The 24,253-nt window shown below is 39.8% G+C and overlaps 1 protein-coding gene across 1 annotated transcript in view; it reads right to left on the bottom strand.

Moving 5' to 3' along the window:
* Positions 1–22,959, bottom strand: part of CDPMEK (4-(cytidine 5'-phospho)-2-C-methyl-D-erithritol kinase) — a 69,987-nt gene extending 47,028 nt beyond the window's left edge. The window contains exons 1-6 of the mRNA XM_089432372.1: positions 22,577–22,959; positions 19,375–19,467; positions 19,181–19,249; positions 18,715–18,819; positions 18,044–18,100; positions 17,666–17,866 (exon numbers count right to left, since the gene is read on the bottom strand). Coding sequence (XP_089288498.1) covers positions 17,666–17,866; positions 18,044–18,100; positions 18,715–18,819; positions 19,181–19,249; positions 19,375–19,467; positions 22,577–22,774 — 723 coding nt within the window. The 5' untranslated portion in view covers positions 22,775–22,959. The remainder of the gene's footprint in view (positions 1–17,665; positions 17,867–18,043; positions 18,101–18,714; positions 18,820–19,180; positions 19,250–19,374; positions 19,468–22,576) is intronic.
* Positions 22,960–24,253: the final 1,294 nt, after the last annotated feature.

Genomic DNA, 24,253 nt, shown 5'->3' with positions numbered 1-24,253 from the left:
ATTATTCAAAAACCGTTGCGTCGAATGTAGTATTGAGGCAATGATGAAACTTGAGCCTGAAACTGGTCACACCTCACAAACCAACAGTCGAACGAGAGGCATTTGCTTCCACTCAAATCACATCCAGCGCTTCAATCATCCACATCAACCAAATCATCTCTCAGAAAATCCCACAATGTTTCAATCCTCTCAGACCGAAGGTGGATTACGAGTGTGCATTCTCAGATCGCTGCATTCCAAGACGTGGACTTCCATGTGGATTGATTACAGATGTCAATGATTGCAAATGACTCGACTAGGAGTGGGCTCAGTCATGTGGACTCCAGCAGAAATATGACATTGACCAGTTTTCATGGAGGAGCAAAGATACGCTCATCAAAAAATACAGGGAAACGCTCATCTAAAACCAATGCACAGAGCTTTGGATACCAATTGACAGTCTCTGTACAGTCTTACAAAATTGAGGCAATAACTGATTGGGACAAAAAAATTGCAAAGAACGCAGGAGTTATTGCGCAGAAAATGCTAAAATTGGGGGTTGCGCCCGAATGAAAACTTGAAGTCTCCTTACTCGGGTTGTCTCAGATTTGCGACTAGCCTTCACAATAAATATTTCTTTTATAAATGTTGACATTCAGATGATAGCAGATACACCTACTTCCGGTGGGTGATGAATACATAAATGTCTATGAAATTTAGCTGCGACTCATCCAAACCAAGTATGAAATCACCAGCAATCGGATAGACTCTATCTGCGTTCAAACGAAAAAGAATGCGGCATTCTCAACAGCACACTCCAACAGCACACTCAGGCGAGCATTAGCGAGACAGAGATTAGGAAAATCGTTCCATCGATTTCTGAAGGAAGCTTCTTTCTGCCTCCAATGCCTACTGACAAATCCTCCAACGCCTCTGGCAACGTCCAGAAGATATTACCAGATGTTGGGATATTTCAGAAGGTGAGCAGCGCAACATATTATAGGTGAATATGAATAATAATGTCAGTATGGCAGTAGGTGAATATGAATAAAAAGGTCAGTACCACAGTATGGCAGCACTATTCACAAAAAATTTAACGTACAGCGCTTTTCAAGACAGAGGGGAATAAGGCAGAGGCAGAGACAGAGGCCAGGACAGAGGAGTTACAGGAGCATAATAGCTAAAACAAGGAGTTGGCTCTGATACCATGTCAGGCCAGGCAGTAACTCCAATAGGCAGTAAAACTGATTCATCTTATTCCATCAGGCATGTTATTGTTATATACAAAAGGATGTGACAGTTCAGTTCATCTTCTGATGACTGTCCACATTCCTGATTAATTATTTACATGAATTCACCCAATCGTGAGGATTAGGTGTCAACAGATTCAAACTTCCACTGGGTGGATGGCGTTCCTTTGCAATCTCCCTCTAAAGATAGACTCCCTCTGAGCCTACACAAGCTTCGTTGGCTCACTCTGCTTTCCCTCCCGAAAGTGTTGTTATTGATCTTGTGTCCTTCCAAAGTTAGCCTTGCACTGCAATCGAACACTGGGTCTAATCCACTCTAGACCGTTGTAACTCAACTTTGCATGAGTCCTCATCCTCTTAGGTCAAATACCTCATGTGCACATGGCTCCTCTGCGAGATGCGCCACTCCACAACCTAATGAAGATACTAACTCACAATCAACATGCCATCCACATGGAGCTACCTCGTCCATGCCAATGCACCCTCTCTACTCAACCTTCTACTCCATGTCTAGCAACTTCATAGCTCCCTTTTAAGTTGCTTCCAGTGCACACTCAAATTCAACTTCCCTTCAGAGTAGCTCTGATAACATGATAGAATTTCCCTTGCACTCCAGGTCCATTCTATGTCTAGACTAGAACATAAAACACTAAAGATACTCAACTACGAAGCACTTTACACATCATAATATATCATAGTGGAATCAACAATAATACACAAGTTTTATGGCCCAGAATCTCGTTTCTCATTAGTCCATCAATAAAAAAACATCCGGGCTCCTATACCAAGGATCACGGCCCTTCAAAATGTTGAGAAATCTAAGGCATTGAGATTAAGTGATTTCTCTTCTATTAATAACTACTTGTGAATGATTTTTACTTTCTTAGATTAGGATCTTCCTTTATTTAGATTATTAGTGTTATTTTTCATCAAATAGCTTACCAATGCATAAACCATAAAGAGACAAGAGACACAGAATATAGGTTATTGGCCAGGGCCAGCACCTCTCCTTCTTGAGAGGAAAACACGAACAAATTCTTCTTCTTATAGAGATTTGAATTTACGCATACCAAGACCAAAACCTTTGACCTATTTTCCACTCGAGAGACCAAGACACAAGTTCCCTTGATGAGATCCTTAGTCAACGACAGTCAACCTTCTGCTTCTTCCTTCCTCTCGATTCCTCTTTAGCTTTGGCTTTCTGCTTCAAACTTTCAGCCTCCTTGAATTAGGTCTGCAATTGTTGACCCTAATTCATTCACAAGACCTTCCCTTTATGACTTGATTCCCTTTGCTTTAGAGGGAGTTCCTTTCCTTGGAAACTCTGCTAGTGATACACCCTTGTCTTCTCTTGATTTGACCTTCTTACAGTTCTACAATACTTCAACCTTTTTCTACAACGAAAACAGTCCTTTATCTTCGCATGTGTGAGTGAAGGTTAACCCTAAAACAAACCCAAACAGTCCTCGCTCTTCCCTCTTTCCTTTCAATGGCTATAACACTTCTTTCCAAGTGATTCTCGCACTTCATTACACTTCAAACCTTGACCAAAAATCTCTGCATGAAGTGATGCCGAGCTACCCTATAAATAGTTGTTTCCTCATCAAAATAAGTCGACTTGACAACAAGTTGGGTCGACGTGTCATTTGGAGAGGTATTGTTATTCTTCTTGAAGCTGACTTGAAGGGAGATGCTTGTGTTTGTCTTGGAGGGTTATTTGACACTTTCATTAACTCTTATACAAATGTAACATGCCCAATAAGGGTCCTTCATACATGACATTGACTCTCTTTGACTTTATGACCAATCCTAAAGGCTCACAATGGGAGCCATTACTAAAAATAAAATTCCTTGCTCATGAAACCCATGAGACAAGCATTACAAAAATAATTTTATTTTTCTTTACATCAATTACATAAAATCACATTTACATATGTCATTATGAAGACCGAACCAATTACACTTTTCAACACTCCCTCTTAACTAGGAAGATATCCATAATGGTACTTGGTCATTCTCAATTTGAAGAATTTCTCATAAGAAGAGTCACATTGGTAACCCCATCTGTATAGCATCATATCAACCAGAATTGTCACATAGCAAGGCCTTGACTAACAGCTCTATCTCTCCACGAGACCTGAGCACAATGCTGGCGATAGACACCCTCATCATTGTCTCTCTCAGAACATACCCCACATGGGTTCTTAGGGTGTGTTCCACCCATAGTTTTAAAATTCGGCCGTTTCAAAACCGAAACGGCCGAGTTGATCCGTTTCGTTGCCCTCAGGAGTGGCTCGGTAGAAGAAACGGCTCATTTGGCCGAGTCATGGCTGACTCGGCCAACTCGGCCGTTTCCATACTAACTCGGCCGAATCACAAACAACGGCCTGTAACCCCCGTAAAACAACGATTTAACAATTTTATAATGATTTTTTAAGGTGTTTGCTGATTGGTTTGGACTCCAATGTGTTTTATGAATTAATTAAATGTTATTTGGGGTCCACTTCCCCCTCCCAAACCTTATTTAACAAACTCAAATGCTCTGTACTATTGATATGCTATTCAAATTTCATGGTAATGTTAAATTCTTAAAGTAAAAGTGACATTCTCCTTAATCTTCATTTTCATCCTTTTACTTAAATTTTTAACATTACCATGAAATGACTCAGGATGTTTGAGAGTGGTTTCGGCCTCATTGGATTTCATATGGAGAAAGTAGAATTTAGATTTCATTCAAAATGCAGCAGACTTATCAGTTTTTCAGGATTTCAGGATTGGAGGATTGCAATGTTTCCATTGACTTTTGTCATGTATTAGGGTATGGAACTCGTATTTAATCAAGAGCACCAATCCCTCTATGTACCTTGATGTTAGTGACATTGGTTGTCGAACTCCTCTGGGATTCGCTCCCAAACCAGGAGCTTCTGAAAATGTTGCTCCCGCTCCCGTTTTCGCTCTCACTCCCCACTTTCACTCCTACTCCCAAGTAACACTGAGCCAAATGATGTTGGCAACTCTAGCAGTAGCCAGTAGTATTGGTCACAGACTTTTGTTGTAGAGGCCATTTATAGCCTCCTTGGTTATGTGTTTCTGTTTTGATCTCTATATCATCATCGTGTATGTATTGGACAATGCACTGGGTGCCATTTTGATATAATGGATATATTCATGAGCCTACTTTGATCATATGTTGTCTTCTATCTATATTCTAATGCCGTGTGTTTGGAAACATGAATGAAAATCTTTAAAATTATGTGTTTTTATAAAAAATAAATATTTAATGTATTTTTTATAACGACCGAGTCATTGAAATCGAGTCGGTCGAGTCGGAGTCAGAGTCGGAGTCAACCCTTGGCCAAGTCGGAGTCGGAGTCGGAGTTTTAAAACTATGGTTCCACCAGGACTATTCTTATCTTGGATTCCCAATCCTCAAAGTATATCGGTCCTCTACGACTACTCTTAGCTTGGATGCCCTAACACATCCTCAAAGAGCATCGGATGCCAAATGTTTACCCAATCCTCCATTATGTCTTCCCAAGTGAAGACAAGGATGATGTGTCTATCTCTCCCTCCTAATTAGGGAGGACATATTTATTCCAATAAGGAATGTACTCATTCCTACGGAAGGCCTAAGCTCCCTCTTGGCTTAGGAATTTTGCTTCCAAGTTTCTACCAAGTAAGAAACTTGTTTCCAAGATCCCTCTTAATTAGGGACCTACAGCAGCTCCTTAGGTGGAGATGATGGGACATCCAGCTGCTTGAAGAGCTCCTCCTCACGATGTCATGAACTTATTTTTGTTATCCAGGAATCTTCATGTTTGGGACTTCTTCATAGGGCACAAACCATCCATCACTTTCATTATGAGTCAATCATGTCATCATCGAAAAGTGATCCTTCAGTCCATATTTGGCCTTCCTTCGTGCCATGTTGCCTTCTTCATGCCATGTTTCCATAAGGATATTTCATCCTACTACATGGGCACCGATGGTGGAATACATCCATAAATCTTCCCTCAGCAACCCTGCATAAGCCCATTCAGGTATTTGTTCAAATATAAGAAATCAACATATAAATCAAAATTACCTTTGTGATGGTCTTTCATCGTGACATCTTCTAGTTTGCATTAGCATCCTGCATACATATTGACACATCTCCCAAAGATATATATATTGTCATTGGTCAAGGGTCTCTTTATTTTTCCAGATTCCATTAGAATCTTCATATCTTTCATGGAGATATCCTAGTCAAATATTCTTGGTCTATGGATGTTGATTGCCTTTTTCCATGGTTGCATATCCCACGATCTCTTCCTTTCTTCACACATTTCATTCCCAAGAACTTCCAATCAGAGTTCCTCAATTATAGTCAACCACCTCATATTACATATGAAGACATATTATGTTGATTTTGTCTAGTGAATGTGTGACCCATGCATTTCTGCATTCCTTCAAAGGAGGAGATCCTTCCTTTGATTATGCTCTCAAGATAGAGCATTGATCGATGTTACATGCAACAATATGACATGACTCTTCAATATAGACTATAAGCATACATACCTCATTTTCCTTTGGGTCATCAAGACTTCCTGTAGCAGCTCCCTTAATTGAAAAAGCTTCAATCCATTGCTCTGCCTCTTTTATGTCATCATACGATCATCCCATGAATTCCACAAATTTGGAATTCTTGATGAAACACTTGCTTCCCCTCATGATCGGTGAACCTTTCAATGAAGATTCCATCAAAGAATCTTGAGGATCTAAAGTATCCCCATCAACAGATGTTTCCTTTTGACAGATGTATGATGAACCTTGTACTAGATGACCTTGCCACTTATGTTTTCAATGAGATTCCCAAGAGCTATATCCTTGACTTCCATAGATTCTAACCATCTTTCATGCTTCTCTATGATGATGTCCCGAGCTCTTGCTTTCAATGCTTCTATGATGCCTTGATGCATCCCATTATTTTACTTAGTGAATCATGATAGCCATATCTTACAATAGAAGACTTAGGAACTTGAAAAGAACTTATGTGAGGAAGACTATCTCAGTAATAGAGATCTCTTACTTCCTCTTTCTTGGACTTCTTCTTTTCAGCTTCCTCTACTTCTTTGGTGATATGAGCTTCTTCTCTTCCTATTTTGTTATTGTCCTTCTTGGTCTTGGGACAATTGTGCCCATATTCTTGACACCCATAGCATTTGATCTTAGCCATGTCCATTTTCTTTTTCCGAGAATAAGACTTCCCAAATTTTCCTTTTGTTCTTGTCATTGTAGCATAAGCTTGATTTTTCTCACCTGCTCCCACATCAGATTTGGCATTTAGTCTAGATTCTTCAATCTTGCACAGAGACCATAAATCCTGAAATGGAGTAGCTTCTTTCTTCCCATAAACACTTGAAGTAAAATTACCCCACTCTTCTGGTAGTGCATTTAATACAACTGTAGTCATTTCTCTATCAAACATGACTTCTCCTAGATCTTGTAGTTGATCCCGGATTTCAGATATCCTCATAAAGTATGAGGCTATTCCATCTTCCCTTGACATCTTCAGCTTGTAGAGTTATTACCTTAATGAGATAACTTCTCCAACAGTGCTTACGGAATACAACTCTACCAATTTGTCATAGATTTCTTTTGAAGTTTCGAGTTTGGATACATATGGGATGAGGGGATCCTTGATAGATTCTATGAGAATCCTTTGAGCCCTAACTTCCCCTTTCATATACTTTGCAAGAGCTTGAGCATCTTCCTTTCTTGGTTTAGCGATAGATCCTTTGACATGTTCCATAACCTTATTTTCAATGAGATTCAGATATGTCCTTTTCTTCCATGCAAGATAGTTTAAAACCCCAACCAATTTGTTGCTTTCCTTGCAAAACGACATTTTGACAGATTCAAATGTGGACATAAATATACTTACTTGATAGAATGCTCCTTCTTCATGTTGCTTCCTTGATGTTGATGATGATATAGAGGATAGAAAACTTCCCCTTTATGAAGATAGTTTTCTTTAATAATGATCCTTGATCCCATAGACAGGGAGATCCCTTGGATCTTTTGATGATGATGATGTCGTTAATGGTAGGGATCTTGCTTGAGAGAGATCACCTTAGAGTCTTGATGACAACGCCTTTTGATCTAGCTTCCTTTGGATGAATAGTCTTCAAAACACTTCAACTTGATTCGTAGATCTTTTCAACTTGAGTAGATGTAGGGTTTTGGCCTTCTTTTCTTGATGATGATCCCAATACTTCTTTGTAGACTTCTTTGATCTAGGGTTTTTCTTTGTAGATCTTGACTTCAAGATGATCTTCGCTTTGATGCCTTCCTTGAGTGTCCCTTGATAAGATGCCCTTCCTTGACTTAGTCACATTAGCTCTAATACCATGTTGAGAAAACTAGGGCATCGACATTAAGTGATTTCTCTTCTATTAGTAACTGCTTGTGAATGCTTTTTACTTAGAATAGGATCTTCCTTTATTTATATTATTAATGTTCTTTTTCATCAAACAGCTTATCAATGCATAAACCATAAAGAGACAAGAGATACAGAATATAGGCTATCAGCGAGGGCCAAAACCTCTCCTTGAGAGGAAAACCTAAACAAATTCTTCTTCTTATAGAGATTCCAATTGACGAATACCAAGACCAAAACCCTTGACCTCTTTGCCACTCCAAGACCAAGACACAAGTTCCCTCGATGAGATCCTTTGTCAACGATAATCAACCTTCTGTTTCTTCCTTCCTCTCGGCTCCTCTTTAGCTTTGGCTTTCTACTTCAGACTTTCGACCTCCTTGAATTAGGTCTGCAATTGTTGACCCTAATTCAAAAGCCCTAATTCATTCACAAGACCTTCCCTTTATGACTTGACTCTCTTCTCTTTAGAGGGAGTTCCTTTCCTTGGTATCTCGGCTAGTGATACACCCTTGTCTTTTCTTGATTTGACCATCTTATGGCTTTGCAATACTTCAGCATTTTTCTACAACAGAAACAGTCCTTTATCTTCGCATGTGTGAGTGAAGGTTAACCCTAAAACAAACCCAAACAATCCTCGCCCTTCCATCCTTCCTTTCGTTGGCTATAAGACTTAATTCCAAGTGATTCTCACACTTCCTTACACTTCAGATCTTGACCGAAAATCTCTGCCTTAAATGATGCTGAGCTGCCCAATAGTTGTTTCCTCATCAAAATAAGTCAACTTGACAGCAAGTTGGGCCGACGTGTCATTTCGAGAGGTATTGTTATTCTTCTTGAAGCCAATTTGAGGGGAGATACGTGTGCTTGCCTTGGAGGGCTATTTGACACTTTCATTGACTCTTATGCAAACGTAACATGCCGAAGAAGGGTCCTTCATACATGACATTGACTCTCTTTGACTTTATGACCAATCCTAAGGGCTCACAATGGGAGCCATTACTAAGAATAAAATACCTTGCTCATGAAAACCATGAGACAAGCATTACAAAAATAATTTTATTTTTCTTTACATCAATTACATAAAATCACATTTACATATGTCATTATGAAGACCGAACTGAGTTACACTTTTCAACACAAAAAAACCTAATACAAATACTAGTATACACAATATACAATAAAATACAACTAGGGCTTCAAGTCTAATCCTTCAAACCCTCGTCATCACATAAATACATAGACAAAATAACTTGACTTACTTATTGGTTGACACTCCTTAGCAATCAGGGCTTCAGTCCTCTTATCCATTGTTCCTAGTTGTCCTTTACCTCCAATCTTCACAGTGATCAGCTATCTTTAGATTATTATCAACCTTGTTGCCCTCATAGTAAACTTCAAGATCAGCGCCTGAGATTTGGGCTTATTCTTCAGCCAACTCACTCAGCAATCGTCCTTTAAACAAATTAGTTTCTTACACATCATCCTGAAGCACTTAGGCTTTCTAATCATAAGACTAAGGCTTCTTACTATCTCTAGCCTAACTTCAGAAGAACTACGCTCCCTTTAGATCACATTGGCTGACATCCTCGAGGCCTCGACCCTCTAGATCTCCCTGATCTGACCCTTTGCGGCCTTAACCGGCCTATTTGTGCCCTCAACCATGTCTTCTTGCCTTCGGATGTTCTATAAAACTCATAACAAACCCTCTGATTATAAACCTTGACCAACCTTCCTAAGCACAGATCTTCCCTCGACCTTTCTGTCCAAGCCTTTTGTTGCTGCTACAACAGCCCTTAACCTCCCATCCAGCCACGATTAATTTTGTCCTCTCTTCCAGCCACGATTAATTTTGTCCTCTCTCTTTTCTACCCTTGATCTGTTATAGCCAGCTTTATCTAGCACTTTGCCTTACTCCTAGGGCTAAAACACTTGCGGTTGGCCCTTTATATCTCTGCAACTGCCTTAGAAACGATGGGACAGACTTGCGGTCAGGCTTACTAGGCCACAACAGGCCTCGACCTAAGAAAATAAGGCCTCAACCCCTCTTCCCGCCTTCGCTAGGGTTCTGCAGCTCCAAACCAGTCATAGATTTGCTCCAACCAAACTTGGCTCACTCTTGCTTAGCAGACCCTTTGCTCGACATCTTGGATGGACTTATTTACTTGCTCTTGTGGCTTCTCTTGGGCAGATCTCGACCTCCATGAACACTCGCCCTCTCTAGAGCTCTTTCACTCCACATTGTTATCCTTCACAATGTGTTTAGGCCTCTCCTTTGGCCTCTTATTTATACTTTTTTGTGAGTGATCTTGGGGGTTTTCCTTGTCCATCAAGAAGCCCCTATTTTATCACTCAACAACAAAGATTAAACAATTAATTAACTTGGGTCTCAAGCCCACAACTTTGGGTCAAAACCCCAACCACTTGGGTAACTTGCCCAACCAACTTACTTTTGGTGGGTTTTCACCACTTGAAAATACCTTCTAAGCTACATAAATTCCAACACTTTTGTGGTCATTTGTCGAACATCAATACAATCACTTATCATATCTTGGTTCTGGTTGATCTCTCTTGCAAAAATATATAGTATATGAATATATTTCTTGTAATATATCGGTTTGATGACCGGCTAAGTGTGTGTTGAAGAGATCACCATAGGTTTTCTTATGATCTCAACATTGAACATGCACAATCCATGGGTCTTTTTCCCTCCAACTATAACTGTAACATCTCTCTTGTTTATGCAGCAAAGATCTAGAAGTTCTCTTGAAACTCGACCTTTTTACAGACTAAAACATCTTCTCATCAACTTCACTTCTATTTGCTTAAGGAAAAGAGAGCACACAGCACCAGCGAAACTCAACTAAAGCTCTAATATAATTTGTTGCACACTAAATACCAAATGAGATGGTGTTGAGTCTAGGGCATAGAAAATAGGAGATTTCTCTTCTAGAGATAATTGTTTTTGAATGCTTTATATTTATTGGATTTGTTAAACACACATGGACAGTAAACAATGTGAAAGATAACTCAGTGAGTGCAATTTTTTATTAACATAAGATACACATTTATAGTACAATAGGTGACTCTTGGGATTCAGATCCCAAGGTCTCTTGGACTGCTTTGTCCATTCAACTTCCACGCTAACCCTTTAGGATTAGGTGTCCAACATTCCCCCCCTTAATCCGAAGGGTTATGTATGAGTCCAAGAAGAGAGCTGTAATACAACATGTGCAAAAAATGCATGGCAGCACTAGGCTGAATGTGCTCTATGAAATGTTGGTAAAAAAGGGCGGTGGTTTAAGGATGACCACCAACACTAGAACGCTTAGTGCAGTTCCCGGAACTCTTCCAAAACTGGCAAGAAACTGAAGTTTTCTGCTAGAGGAAGTGATCCTATTGTTTCAAAGAGGGAAACCTTCAACCATAAAAGGGAGGTCTCACCCCGCATAAAAGGTAAAACTTCAACCTGAAAAGGGAAGTCTCAACCTGTGATGGTTTAAGGATAACCAACAACTCTGGAATGCTTAATGCAATTCCTGGAACTCTTCCAAAGCTGGCAAGAAGCTGGAGTCTTCTGCTAGAGGAAGTGTTCTCAATCTGTGTTCACGGGCATCTTTGTCTCTGGCTGCAACTCTGAAACTGGTGTGGCAGGTTGTGGCTCAGGCTCGCTTGATGTGACTTTGAAGCTTGTAGATGACCATCATTTCCCCCCCTGTCAGATACAAGGTGAGAAGATGGAGAAAACTCAACTGCAAGACTGTTCAATACTCTGGAACAAGTTCTGATATGTGTTTGGAATATCTTCTTGGCTGTTGATGCCCATTGCCAAGAAGCGATCCATCCAAGATGAATCTTTGTTCTTGCAGGACATTTGTTTTTGAAGCATCTGTTTGAAAAATGAGTGTTTTTATGACAGTGCTCACATGGATGAAGATCAAAACAGTGATCTTTCAGATGGCCAACTCGGTCACAGTGTTGGCATTTCACGATCTGTTGTTGTTGTTGTTGTTGTGGAAGAGGGGTAGATTCTGGAACAGCTGAAGCTGAACTGTCATGAGAAGCAGGTGAACTGTCATCAATGAATCCAGCACTCTGAAACTGAATGGGCTTTGAGTAGTCTGGAATATGAAAGGACAAGTCCTTGTCATATCCAAGACCGGTTCTGTGCTTGTTGTGGACAAGTTGTTCCCAAGGTCTAATGATGGGCTTGGGAAGTGCAGACTGAACCTCTGCATCTGCATGTAACTTTGTTGCTTTATCTGAATGAAATGTAACATTATTGACTTGTTGTTTATGGGAGTCTGCTTCATTGTTCTGAACAGAAACAGGTTCAGAATGATGACTCCATTGCTGTAATTCTTCCTGTTGTAGCTTTGTTTCAAGCTGCAAAAACTCAATATCTTCTTGTACATTATGCAAACAGGTTCTAATGTCAACAAGAGAAGCTTTGCTTATTCTTACTGTACCATGATCAGAGGAATGTATCAGAGTTTTTAAGAACTCCAATATTTCACCAATTTGAGTCATTTCTTGATATCTTTACTAAACAGAAAAAATATATCTGGATGCAAAAGTTCAGCAAATCTCTCTCCGAAAATTAGCCCAAGCAGAACAAAAGCTTCTTCCTTCCCTTCAAATTTACAAAATCAATAGGTTTTCTCTGTCAACAGCAAAACTCTTCGCATGGCAGCCAAAGTTTAACCCAGACCACTCTACCGAACAATACACGAATGGGTCACTAGAGATAAAGATAAGATCGCGCAGCAATGAGTGGAGTGGAAATAGAGATGGATCTGAAAAGAAAATAATACAACAGCAGGATTGAAGTTTTAAAAATGTGGGCATTCATTCACTCAAACTGTTCTGAATCTCTATCTCAATTCGTTCACCATGCTTTCTATATCACACATTTCATTTTATGTTCTGCCAAACAACATGAATGAGCTTACCGTGCATATCAATTGTCTTCTTAAAAGAATCCCAAACTCATCCCACACATTCAATGCCAATAGCAATGCAGAGAAACGCATTAAAAAATTGTGTAACACCAACAGGTTTAATGAAGAGAAGGCACAGTGGATCATATACGTGACAGATGTTCATCGGAGATGGTGCCAAACTCGTTCGCGATGCTTTTCAACTTGCAAAGGAGAAAGCCCCATGTATTATCTTTATAGACGAGGTTGATGCAATTGGAACAAAGCGTTTTGACAACGAAGTAAGTGGAGATAGAGAAGTGCAACGCACGATGCTTGAGTTACTGAATCAGCTTGATGGATTTAGCAGTGATGAACGTATAAAGGTCATAGCAGCAACAAATCGTGCAGATATTTTAGATCCAGCTTTAATGCGTTCAGGCCGTCTAGACAGGAAGATAGAATTCCCTCACCCAACAGAGGGTGCACCGGCACGGATTTTACAGATTCATTGTTTCTGCACTTGCATACTACAGGTATATATCCACAATTTATAACTCTGCATACAAATTACTAAATGCTGAATAACCTGTTGTAACCATGAGTGTACTAATGTATTACTCTCACCAGGAGCTGGACATGATTGACTATTTGAATATACCGTATACTACTGGGGATATTACCAAACAAATCGTTCCACAGCTTTAATACCCTGCTTGAAGATTAGTGCGATTCATGATAGTGATTTTCCATCATCTTTGTTTGACCACATCTGGATCAATGATTTACTTGCTGGGTTTTTCCTCCATTACCAATGCCCATTTCTCAGGGTTTAATTCACCACTTGGATCTGCTATATTGCTCAACACAGAGCAATGTTAGTCCATGCCATTTAAATACACAGAGACACTTACCACAGACAATTGATCGATGCCATCAGCTTATCCTCAAATCGAAACCACTGTTCCATTATCTCAAGAGGTTGTAAGTCCTCCTCATAACAATCACATACTACTGTAATTACTGACTGCTGGAGATCGGAGATATTTTGGAACTACAAGCCAGAGGTGTTAGTTTTACAAAATATGTAGAATAGAGATAAAAGCTTTCAGCGTGACAGAGCGGCAGAGGACAAACTGCAAACAAAGGACAAAAGGGAGTTACAAGGACAGCGTATTTGAATGTATGGACAACGTATTCAAAATGGACAGCGTATTTGAATGTATGGACAGCGTATGGACAGCGTATTTGGAAGGCAGCCCTTGATAAACAACTAACCACGCATGCAATCACCACAGACTGAACCCTCTCGCCTCTTGAAATTCTTCACTCGAATCGTCGTTTTCAACCTTGATCTGGAGCGAATTTCCCTGCTCGAGGCTATAGAATCCTACTCGCCTGCTGTAATTGGTTCCTTCATCCGAACCCTGATGCTAATCGATCTCGGTTCACAGTGTGGCTCTTATCACAAAAAATTATTCATGAAAATGCCCCGGACGAGAAAGATATGATGGAGACGTCGCCTTGCGCAGACCTTTTGCCAAAATTTTGGAAATTTAGGCGCAAAATCTCCTCAGAAGACCACCTCCATAACCAGACCTCACCCTCAAGAATATTCATATCATCATTTACTTTTTCTCGGACTACATCTACCGGAATAAGGGATAAGGGCTCTTCTTACATTCAGATTGCTGTGGCAGCAGCTCAAGAGGGAATACACAGTTCTCGAACAATTCAGACGATGGCAATGGCGACGGGGTTATTCATGGCAGCAACGACAGTTCCTTCATCTTCGTCATCATTGGCGAAACCCAGAGGGGAGCTTTCACAAGGTACATTCTCCGTCTCTCTAAAACCCAAAACACCGAATTCCCCTTATCTTCTTGGATTTTCACAGAATATTTCATATACAAACGCTTTCAAAGACCATTTCAAAATCTCCTCAGCCGTGCAGCAAATGCACAGATGGATATAACGCAAACGGACAGCGTATAATGGCAAGAAAATAGCAGGAGTTCCACGAGCAAGGATCCAAACCCAATCTTCTGCACAATTTCACTTTCCCACAATTGAAATGGACGACAGAACAGATGCTGTTATGAGAAATTTGGTGGCATTCGTCTGCAAAAAGGAAACGAAACCGCTGATGTGCTATGTGGACGTGATGGATTGCTTGATCAACACAGCCGCCGATGTTGAGGTGCTGAGAAATGGCGGTATATTGCACAACCGTTTGGGAACAGAGAATATAAAACGTCTATGACACACACAGTGTTTGCAGCAGGTCGAACAGTCGCAGCATGTCAGTGGCCAGAACGACAGAGGCAGAGAGGACAGATACAGCGCTCAGGAGAATGCGAACGTTTAGGCAGGGCCAGGCATTGATTCTTTCTGCGCCAGGCACAGGCAGAGCAGCGCATGGACAGAGGGGCGTTTCGAATCAGGTCAGCACAAAATTATGGGCAAAATTATGAGCAGAGGTGCAGGACTGACATGCACATAACAGGCCACAGAAAAACAAGCGGCTCCGATACCATGTTAAACACACATGGACAGTAAACAATGTGAAAGATAAATCAGTGAGTGCAATTTTTTATTAACATAAGATACACATTTATAGTACAATAGGTGACTCTTCGGATTCAGATCCCAAGGTCTCTTGGACTGCTTTGTCCATTCAACTTCCACGCTAACCCTTTAGGATTAGGTGTCCAACAGGATTAGGATCTTTTCTTTACTCAAATTATTATTGTGTTCTCCTTCATCAAACAGTGACCAATGCATAAAGAATAACGAGATAAGAGACACAGAATGTAGGCGATCAGCCAAGGTTAAAACCTCTCCCACTTGAGAGGAAAACCCAAATGAATTATTCTTCTTATAGAGACTTCAATTGACAAATACCAAGACCAAGACCCTTGACTTATTTGCCTCTCCAAGACCAAGACACAAAGCTTCCTCTTCTTCCTTGAGTCAACAATAGTCAAACTCCTTGTTTCTTCCTCCTTCTCGGCTATCTTGAAGTGTTTCGGTTCCTTGCTTCAGCACTACAATTCTCGGCCTTATTTCAGAAACCCTAGTTGCAGCACCTTGTTACCACTTCGCTTGAATAGGGAGACTTCCTTCTACACTTCGGCTTGATGGTTGCAATGTCTTCTCCTTGACTCGGCTTCTAGAGTGAACTTACCAACCTCGGCCCTTTCTTGCAGTAGACAGTAATACTCTCAGCCTTTCCTGCAAGAGATGATGCCTCTCTTCTTCGCACGTTTGACAAGAAATAGCCCAAAAAAGATCCAAAGCAACACCAAAGACTTCGTTATTCCTTCCCTTCTCGTCACTGGTCATGAGGCTCATTTCCAAGTGTTTTTCGCACTCCTTATTGCAGACTTGCTTGACCGAATTCTTCTGTGTTCAAATGAGAGTCGAGTTGCCTATTTATAGTGTTTCATCCATCAAATAAGTCGACTTGAGTTGTGGGTGAGCCGACATGTCCTTTGGTGTAGTTCCATTATTTCATTTAAGACCGACTTGTTGAAGGTGCTTTTGCTTGGTCTTGGAGGGCCTTTTTACTCTTTTAATAACTCATACAAATATGTAACATGCCCAAGAAGGGTCCTTCATATATGACATTGACTCAATTTGACTTTATGACCAATCCTAAGGGCTCACAATGGGAGCCATAACTAAAAATAAAATTCCTTGCTCATGAAACCCATGAGACAAGCATTACAATAATAATTTTATTTTTCTTTACATTAAATACATAAAATCACAATTACACGCATCATATGAAGACCAAACCTATTTACACTTTTTCAACAGATGGCAGTTACATAAACTAGAAATAACAAAACATAAACAATAACAGTCTACACACCCAAAAGTTGGATAGCACCCACTAATCTGAATAAATGCAAAGAAGGTATCTCAGTTGTTACATTGACAAGGATAATGAGATACATAAGATAGAAGAGAAACCCCTATTTATAGCAATAAGATGCATAAACCCTAACTCTAACCATATATCGCGTATCTAGATAATTATTGTATAAAGGAGGCCTTTGTACAGATATGACCTTATGACAAGGATGTTACCTAGGTTGTGATTAGGTACACAACACAAGACCTATTGCAGATATCTATGCTCAAGTAGCAGTTGGGTGCATTGACTAGGACGTTGAATGCACTACCAACTTTGTCTGATGAAGGCAAATTTCACATTCAGCGAATATGAAAAGAGGCATTCAATCAACAAGAGTGAAATTTAAAACAAGGCTGTGATGGAATTTTCCAACAAGTAAATAAGATTTCAAATAAAAGCTGCACACTGGCATCTTAAAGCATATCTTTGTTCTTTATGAGAAACAAATCATTTTCACATCAATATTTTTCAGAAGGGAGGGTTGCTATGATCCTATTCCTTGTTTGTAAGGAGCATAAAAACTCTGCCTACCAGATAGACACAATTTTACTTCATAGTCCCAAAGTGAATGTCTTCCTGAAAAGTTGTAAGCTAAAAAACAGAATAAAAATTACCAGTGGTTACCTAGGTAGTTTCTACATATTACCACCTAGGATGGATGAAAGACTACCAACACTGCTCAAATAAGGTGCCTAGTTTAGAGGTCTAGACTCTAGACCAGTGAAACTTGACAGCAATCACCCATCCTGCCTCTCAAAGAGTTAGTAGGATGTTTTCAGTCTACTAGAAGAGACCTTCCATCATAAGTCTTATCTTCAAAAGTGACTGATCTGATTTTTGCCGAATAGTGTGTTGCTAGTGGCTGCCAGAACTTAACCTTTCAATGTATTGCACTGTTTTTCTTAAGGTATGTTATGCATTACACATGATCTGATGTACCCCATATTCCACTCCAAGGAAATTCTTTATTTTCTGTGTATTGATTTCTATGGCTATCATTCCATTAATACTGGAACCTTAGTTCACTGCATCCTTCTATAGTAGCCTACAAGATTGAACAGAAGTAAACATCGTTTTCGGTAGTTGCAGAGCTGCTTTTTTGCACCAAATCTCATGAGATTTAACTGTGTTCACTTGTTGATAGACAATCAGCTGAGATAAAAACAACTAAACATACCTCACCCCGCCCAGTACAATATGCCGCCCCGTGAGAGAAGAAAAAGGAGATGTCTGAGCCGATTTCTGCAGCCCATTCCTGAAGCTCCTTGACACTGGCAAGGCAATTATTAAATTGATTTGCTGCCCATAGTGCAGTTGCTGCATTGCCACTTCCACCACCTAGTCCAGCTCCTGTGGGTACCTTTTTATCAAGTTGAATCTGTACATCAGGTGACAACAGTTAAACGAAATAATATATGAATGCAAATATGCACCTCATGACTTCAAACTACTGTTTCAGCAGAGATTTGAAAATCAGCCAGAATCAATAATAGCAAACTGTCATTAGGTTTAAAGAGGCCATTCAAGTACCATTGTTTTGGATTGAGAACCCTACCTCAAAAAATGATTTAAACCCTGTTTTCTTTCTGTACAGGTTAAGTGCTTTGATTATCTGCAAAACAGTCAAACAGAAATAAACAGCAAAGTAAGAAAAAGAAAAAGTATCGTTTTTCACAATGATTCTCTCGCTTGAAAACATGCATTGTTTTACCTGAACATATCTATTAGAGCTGAGCTTTACACACCCCTCAGAAGCGCCTTTAAGAGGACTTCTGACAGCCAACAAACCTGCCCAGAACATTGAAGTGGCACGTTCTTTGCCCAGAACCTTACACATTTGCAAGGTTCCAGGCAAGGAAGCTGTGACCTGTCACTTCAATGTTCTGGGCAAAATTTCCAAGGGGCCAGGGATGCACAAGGCTCGCCCTAACAAGACCCATACCAAACAAGGAAAAATAAAGAGAGTGAAAACATTATGGCTCGTGCTGACGCAAGTATAATAATGTCACAAAATAAACTTAATTTTGCTTGGAAATTCTTCTATTAATTACTTTACAAATGAGTCGATCAGACATTCCTATACCACGTCAATCATTGATTCAGTGATGTCATGCGATGAACTTAAATAAGACACAACTTACATATCAGCTTAGAATTTGAAGCGATGTTTAGCAGCTAATTATTTGCGCAGAGAAGCAATTGAAGTGGAGAGGACTTAGAACCTACCAGGTTCCTGTCATCAAGTGGAACACCTTGGGCATTGGTTGATAAAGAATCCTTTGTGCTCATCGGAGATAAAGAAAACTGAATTGTGTCTCCTAAGCTAATTACCTGTCAACAAACGACGAATCCTCTTGTTTATGGTAACATCAGCAATCTTGGAAAAGATAATTATTTGAACAGATGATTTAACAAATATAGCATCCTATTCATCATTCATAGGATCAAAATGTGTTTTTCTGTGTTAAAAAAAATATTATAATGTACCCTATATGATGCAGGATACAACTTAAGTCCTTTTATGAAAACTGTATGATCCAAGTGGACCTCAATTTTGGCAAGACATATTATAACTTAATCTTTTATTTCTTAGTCACTGTATCGATATCACGCCCAATAGGAGATGAATTGAATAATGCAAAAACAGACAAACAAATTTTACAGCCAAAAGGTAACAGATATGAATACGAACATGAAACAATGACGCCAGATCATGGAAACCATCAGGTCTCTTGTTCGTTATTCTCAGAAACACATTGATCTGTATGCCACGTGATAAAAAATTAGCTCAATGACCATGAATGCCTCACACACTTAAATAATTGAAACGTTAATTCTTACTTGCAAAAAAACAACAATACACAGGAGTTTGAAAGTGTGCAGTACCTTTGATGGTGAGAACAGAGATAAACTGTGAGGACTTGGGCTGGTGTCAAGCTGCCTGCACTTCTCCATCGGCTCCATCTGATCATAAACAAACTGGACATACCCTTACCCTTAGTTAACATATAAATGCAATAGAATTGCTAATTGCAAAGTAGATTTTGTAAAGTTCCAAGTTACCCAAAACGGCACAATAAATATTGAATACACCAAATATAGAATCTAGATGTAGAGCACAGTTCCAAGATATATGAAAATGCATATGTAACATTATCAAATAATCATATGCATGCATGTGTTTATGAGCATAATAATCTCCTATATACACTAATTTCTTGGACATTAGGATTTCTCATATCGGCCCAATCCCTGGGAAGCCTACTATTTACATATATAAGTGATCCCTTGTTAACACTAAAAGGATTGCACGATATTCTCATTAACTTTCATGTCAAATTAAGGGTGGATTCACTATGATGTTTAAGTTTATGTTAAACAAAATGAAGTGAATAACTGCTGGCAGGCCTGGAGCTCGTTGACACGCTTCCTGCCTCCCCCCCCCTCCCCCTTCCCCAGCCAAATAGTGACGATAAAAGACAGCACCTCCAACAGGAACCTAAGTGTTGTTGGGGCCAATGGAATCTTTAGGGATTGTCAAGGGAACATCATGGCAGTCTCACATATATTCTTAGGAAACAAGCAAAGCTCAAATGAAAGCCATGGGACTGGGTATTACTTAAGTCCGAAACTTTAAAAGCTGGGTTTCAAGATAATTATTTGGAGGGTGATTCAAAAGTTGTTATAGATCATCTGAATGGAAAAAATCAGCACTCTTGAGAAATCACCAGCCAGTCATCTTGGATTTCACAGGCTATAGGTGCTTTTGAACCATGCAAGCTTGAAGTTTTGAAGACATCAAGAGATCAGCCAACCAGATTACAGATTGACTTGCCAACAGGGCAATGACCCGTTAAAGTGATCAAGTTATGCAGCTAGAGAACAATCCCTTTGTGGAAAAGACAATTGGAAAGAAACCCCGGGTAGCATGCTAAGCACTGTGGGTTTCCCACTCTCAATGTTGGGAGACCCACCCCCCAATCCTGATTAATGAACCCTCCAAGCACATTAATCTTTCATGATTATAGAACCATTGCCAAATTATTTCTACCACATGAAAGGGATATGATTTTACATCCCTCATATTGTGTGATGGTATGGCCCTACAACTCAGCAATCCCCCCAGACTGAACAAATGCAGACTTGCCTTTGTAATCATGGGAAGGAATGCAGGTTGTCGCCTTATTGCATCTGGTATCTTTGATCCGAGTGCAGACATGGAAGGCTACATGTAGACCACCTCAGTGCCCCCAATTGCATGTGCCAACCCTTGCACCCTAACACTGGCGTGCACAGCAGCCAAGGTGTGCAAAGTTGCAAACCCTTGCACCCTAACACTGGGGTGCACAGCACCCATGGCAGGATCCAAGGGGCAGTGCCCCTAGCAGCCTCCAGTTGAGGCGCAACATCTCCATGGGGTTCAGGGCAGCACCCTGAAAGCTGTACAACATTTGGCACAAACAACACAATGTGCACCTAGCTACAAAGCTAGCACACCAACATCCAGTTCCAGCACTCACATACTCACCTACAAACATAAATTTCAATAGTTGCACAAGATTGTTTAGGAAGGCCAATTGTTTCTATAACAAAGTCTTGGCAGCTTTATATAAATACTTGTACACACATTTTGTTAAGGCTCTTCGATCTTTAGACATCGAGTGAAAAACATTCTACCTCACAATCCTCCTCAAAGGGTTTTCCCAATCTCTCCCTTGATAGTTCTTACTATCACGTATTTTACCCATTGTGAAGATTAATGGAAGAGCTTTCATGCTATATCACAAGATCGCTATGGAAGGCCAAATGTTTCTGTAACAAAGTCTTGGGGGCTTTGTACACACATTTTGTTAAAGTTCTTCGATATTTAGAAATCTAGCGAACAAGGTTCTACCTTGTAATTCTCCTGAAAGGGATTTCTCAATCTCTCCCTTGATAGTTGTCACTATCATGTATTTTCCCATTTTGATGATTAATGGGAGAGTTTTCATGCTATATCTGTGTCCCCATTGTAACTGTTTATGTAATTAGATAACATAGGGATATTTCCGCATGTTCACGGTTGTCTTTATAGCTCTGAATTCTCTCGAGTTCGGAGTTGTCCTCAGCGTCACATATCCTGGGCAGTTAATGCAAATCACTCCCCTGCCGCTCAATTCGCTTGCCAAGGATGGAAGACTTAGCAGAGCAGGGGAGAGTAGTCCACCCACGATGCACAGCTTCAGTAACGACATGGATGGGCCAGTCACCGGCCTGAAGCTGTGGTTTAAAAAATTTACATGCCGGCACAGACAAGGAGCTAACTCATTCAACGTGGACACTTGCCCCTGGAGATGCCGCCAAGTGTCGAACGAAAAAATCTAAACCCATTCGTGCCAGATGGGAGAATGCTTTCGGGACGGGGATGACCAAGTTGTCGAGTTGCAGGCCGGTTTGAGGAGAGGATGATTAACCTTCTGGAACGCATCTGCGTAACCATAAAAGGCAGAATTCAGACAAACCCAGGCAGGAGGAAGAATTCAAACACAAATTTCTTAGTTGTCTGGAAATCTTAGTAGATGACGCCTGCAGTTGCCAGAATCCAGTATTTGTCAAAGAAGAAGAACCTTCAGCTCAGAACAAGAAGATGACTTCAAGAAATAAAGATCCCGCAAGCACTCCGGTTAGCAATTCGGAATAATCAAAAGATATACTCCGTTGGGCAACAATTGTATTTCCACAGTTTGCGTTTGTATTCGTTTTCAGGAAAGATAAGTATGGCTCTGAATGAAATTATTTGAAGACACCGTTATCCTTTTTTGATGATAGTATAGTGTTGTCAGTAATAATGGTAGAGTTCAGAAACTTCCTAGGTTTTCGAGGAATCTCTTTGAAACAAGGAAAATTATTAAAAATAAAAATAGCTTTTTCTTCTTGTAAAAATAAACATGTTAAACCAAAAAATTTCTTTACTGCGGCCATGTGGTGTTCTATAGAGTACTGAAACCAGATTAAACAACACAACTGAGCATTCAAACTGAAACTTATTTGATCATTCCTGTAACTAGAATTTAATTCAACGAAACCAACAACCCTAAATCTAAAACACCTTCATTTGCTTGGCGCTGTCATTGGAATCCGAACTCATGGCTTTTGCTGCAAAACCAACGCGCACTTTGCAAGAAGAGGGGTTTCTCCGTCCTTTCCATTTCAGCTGACTGCCATGAAAAGTGGCCAGGGGCCCGTTCGAACCATGGGTGTGGACATGGAATGTTGCAAAAGAAGAACAAGCAGCCATGAATGCCATGAATTACTTGCTGATATGGCCAATTCAAAACCAGCATTTGAATTGGGATCGAATTTGGATGCATTTGTAGTTAAATGCTGAAGAACTCGGCCAGTGACTCTCAGTGTCAATGCATACATGCCCCGCCAAACGACAAACGAAAGGAATCAAAACAAGTCCGTGGGAATTAAGAAGTAATCTCGACAACAGTTTTGTGCACTGACTAAAAGGCTAACACAGCATCACCTAATAAGGGATCGCGTTGAAATTTGTTTGGACAGTAAAAGAAGATGGCTAGCGTTAAGAAATTTATTTTTCGAGGATGACTAAGTGTTTCATTTATTATATTTGCTTTTGTTTTATAGTGGGATGATTGAGAGATTCGCTTAATGGGGTGTTATTTTTTTCATCTAGTTTCAAATTTTAAGTAGGTATATTTTTGGCCCGTTATATTAAAGCTTAATGAGTAGGCGTTCTTGTTCTAGCTGAATTACAAATTTCTAGTATATTGGCTTACAAGATGTTGAATATACTTTTGGTGTTATAGTGGTAGGATATACTTTTGGTGTTATAGTGATAATATGATCTTGACTTTTGGATGCATCTTTTTTAAACTTTCATGAATATTCATTTTCACATGTGACTATTTGTATTTCTAAATGAATAACATAACATATTTAACTTTAATGGATTAGGTTTTCAACATTTTTTCTTTAATTTGAAGGGGTGTGTGCAAATCTAAGTAGAGAGCTCAAATCTGGAAGTGGACAGTTGTTAATAATTGAATGTGCTCTCTGAATTTGGTTGTTTTGGAATGACCACAAACCAAATGGCTAGCAAAAACTAGTACATTCTACTAAATGGTGGTTAAGGGAGATCGCAAACTTTGGAACTCGACTCTAAGCCTTGGTAGTTCCCAAAATATTTCTTGATTTAACCAAAAGATGATATCTTCTACTAATTGAAAGTCCTCTCAAATGGTGATTTAAAGATGACCACATACTCTATAACTTGACTCTACCGTTCAGCAGTTTTGGGGACATTTCCTAACCTAACTAGAAGTTGATGTTTTCTACTAATTGGAAGTACTCTCAAATGGTGGTTTAAAGATGTTCGCAAATTATTGTCTAAAAAAGGTTATAAGTCTTCTACTAAATGGTGGTTTAAAGGAGACCACAAATCAAATCACACTCATGGCTCTGACTCTAGCTCTAACGACAACTATGACACTAGTTCAAGGCATTGGTTCTAGTTGTGGCTCAAGCTCGTTTGTTCCTACTTGATTGATAGGACTTTGAAACTTAAACCATGCCTGTCAATCACTAATATTATGCCCCCCCCAGATAAAAGTGAAAAGATGAAAAACATCACGACAAGATGTGTCAATACTCAAGAATGGATATCAAAACACTAATCCTTCATGTGACCAACTCGATGACAATGTTAGCATTTAAGAATTTGATCTTGGACTAGAAATTCAAACTCGGCAAATGAAGGGTA

The sequence above is a fragment of the Pinus tabuliformis genome, chromosome 6, assembly GCF_031772625.1.
Source record: "Pinus tabuliformis cultivar Carrire ecotype Pingquan chromosome 6, CPIR1, whole genome shotgun sequence".
NCBI classification, from domain to species: Eukaryota; Viridiplantae; Streptophyta; class Pinopsida; order Pinales; family Pinaceae; genus Pinus; species Pinus tabuliformis.
This window is presented reverse-complemented; position numbering and strand designations above follow the sequence as displayed.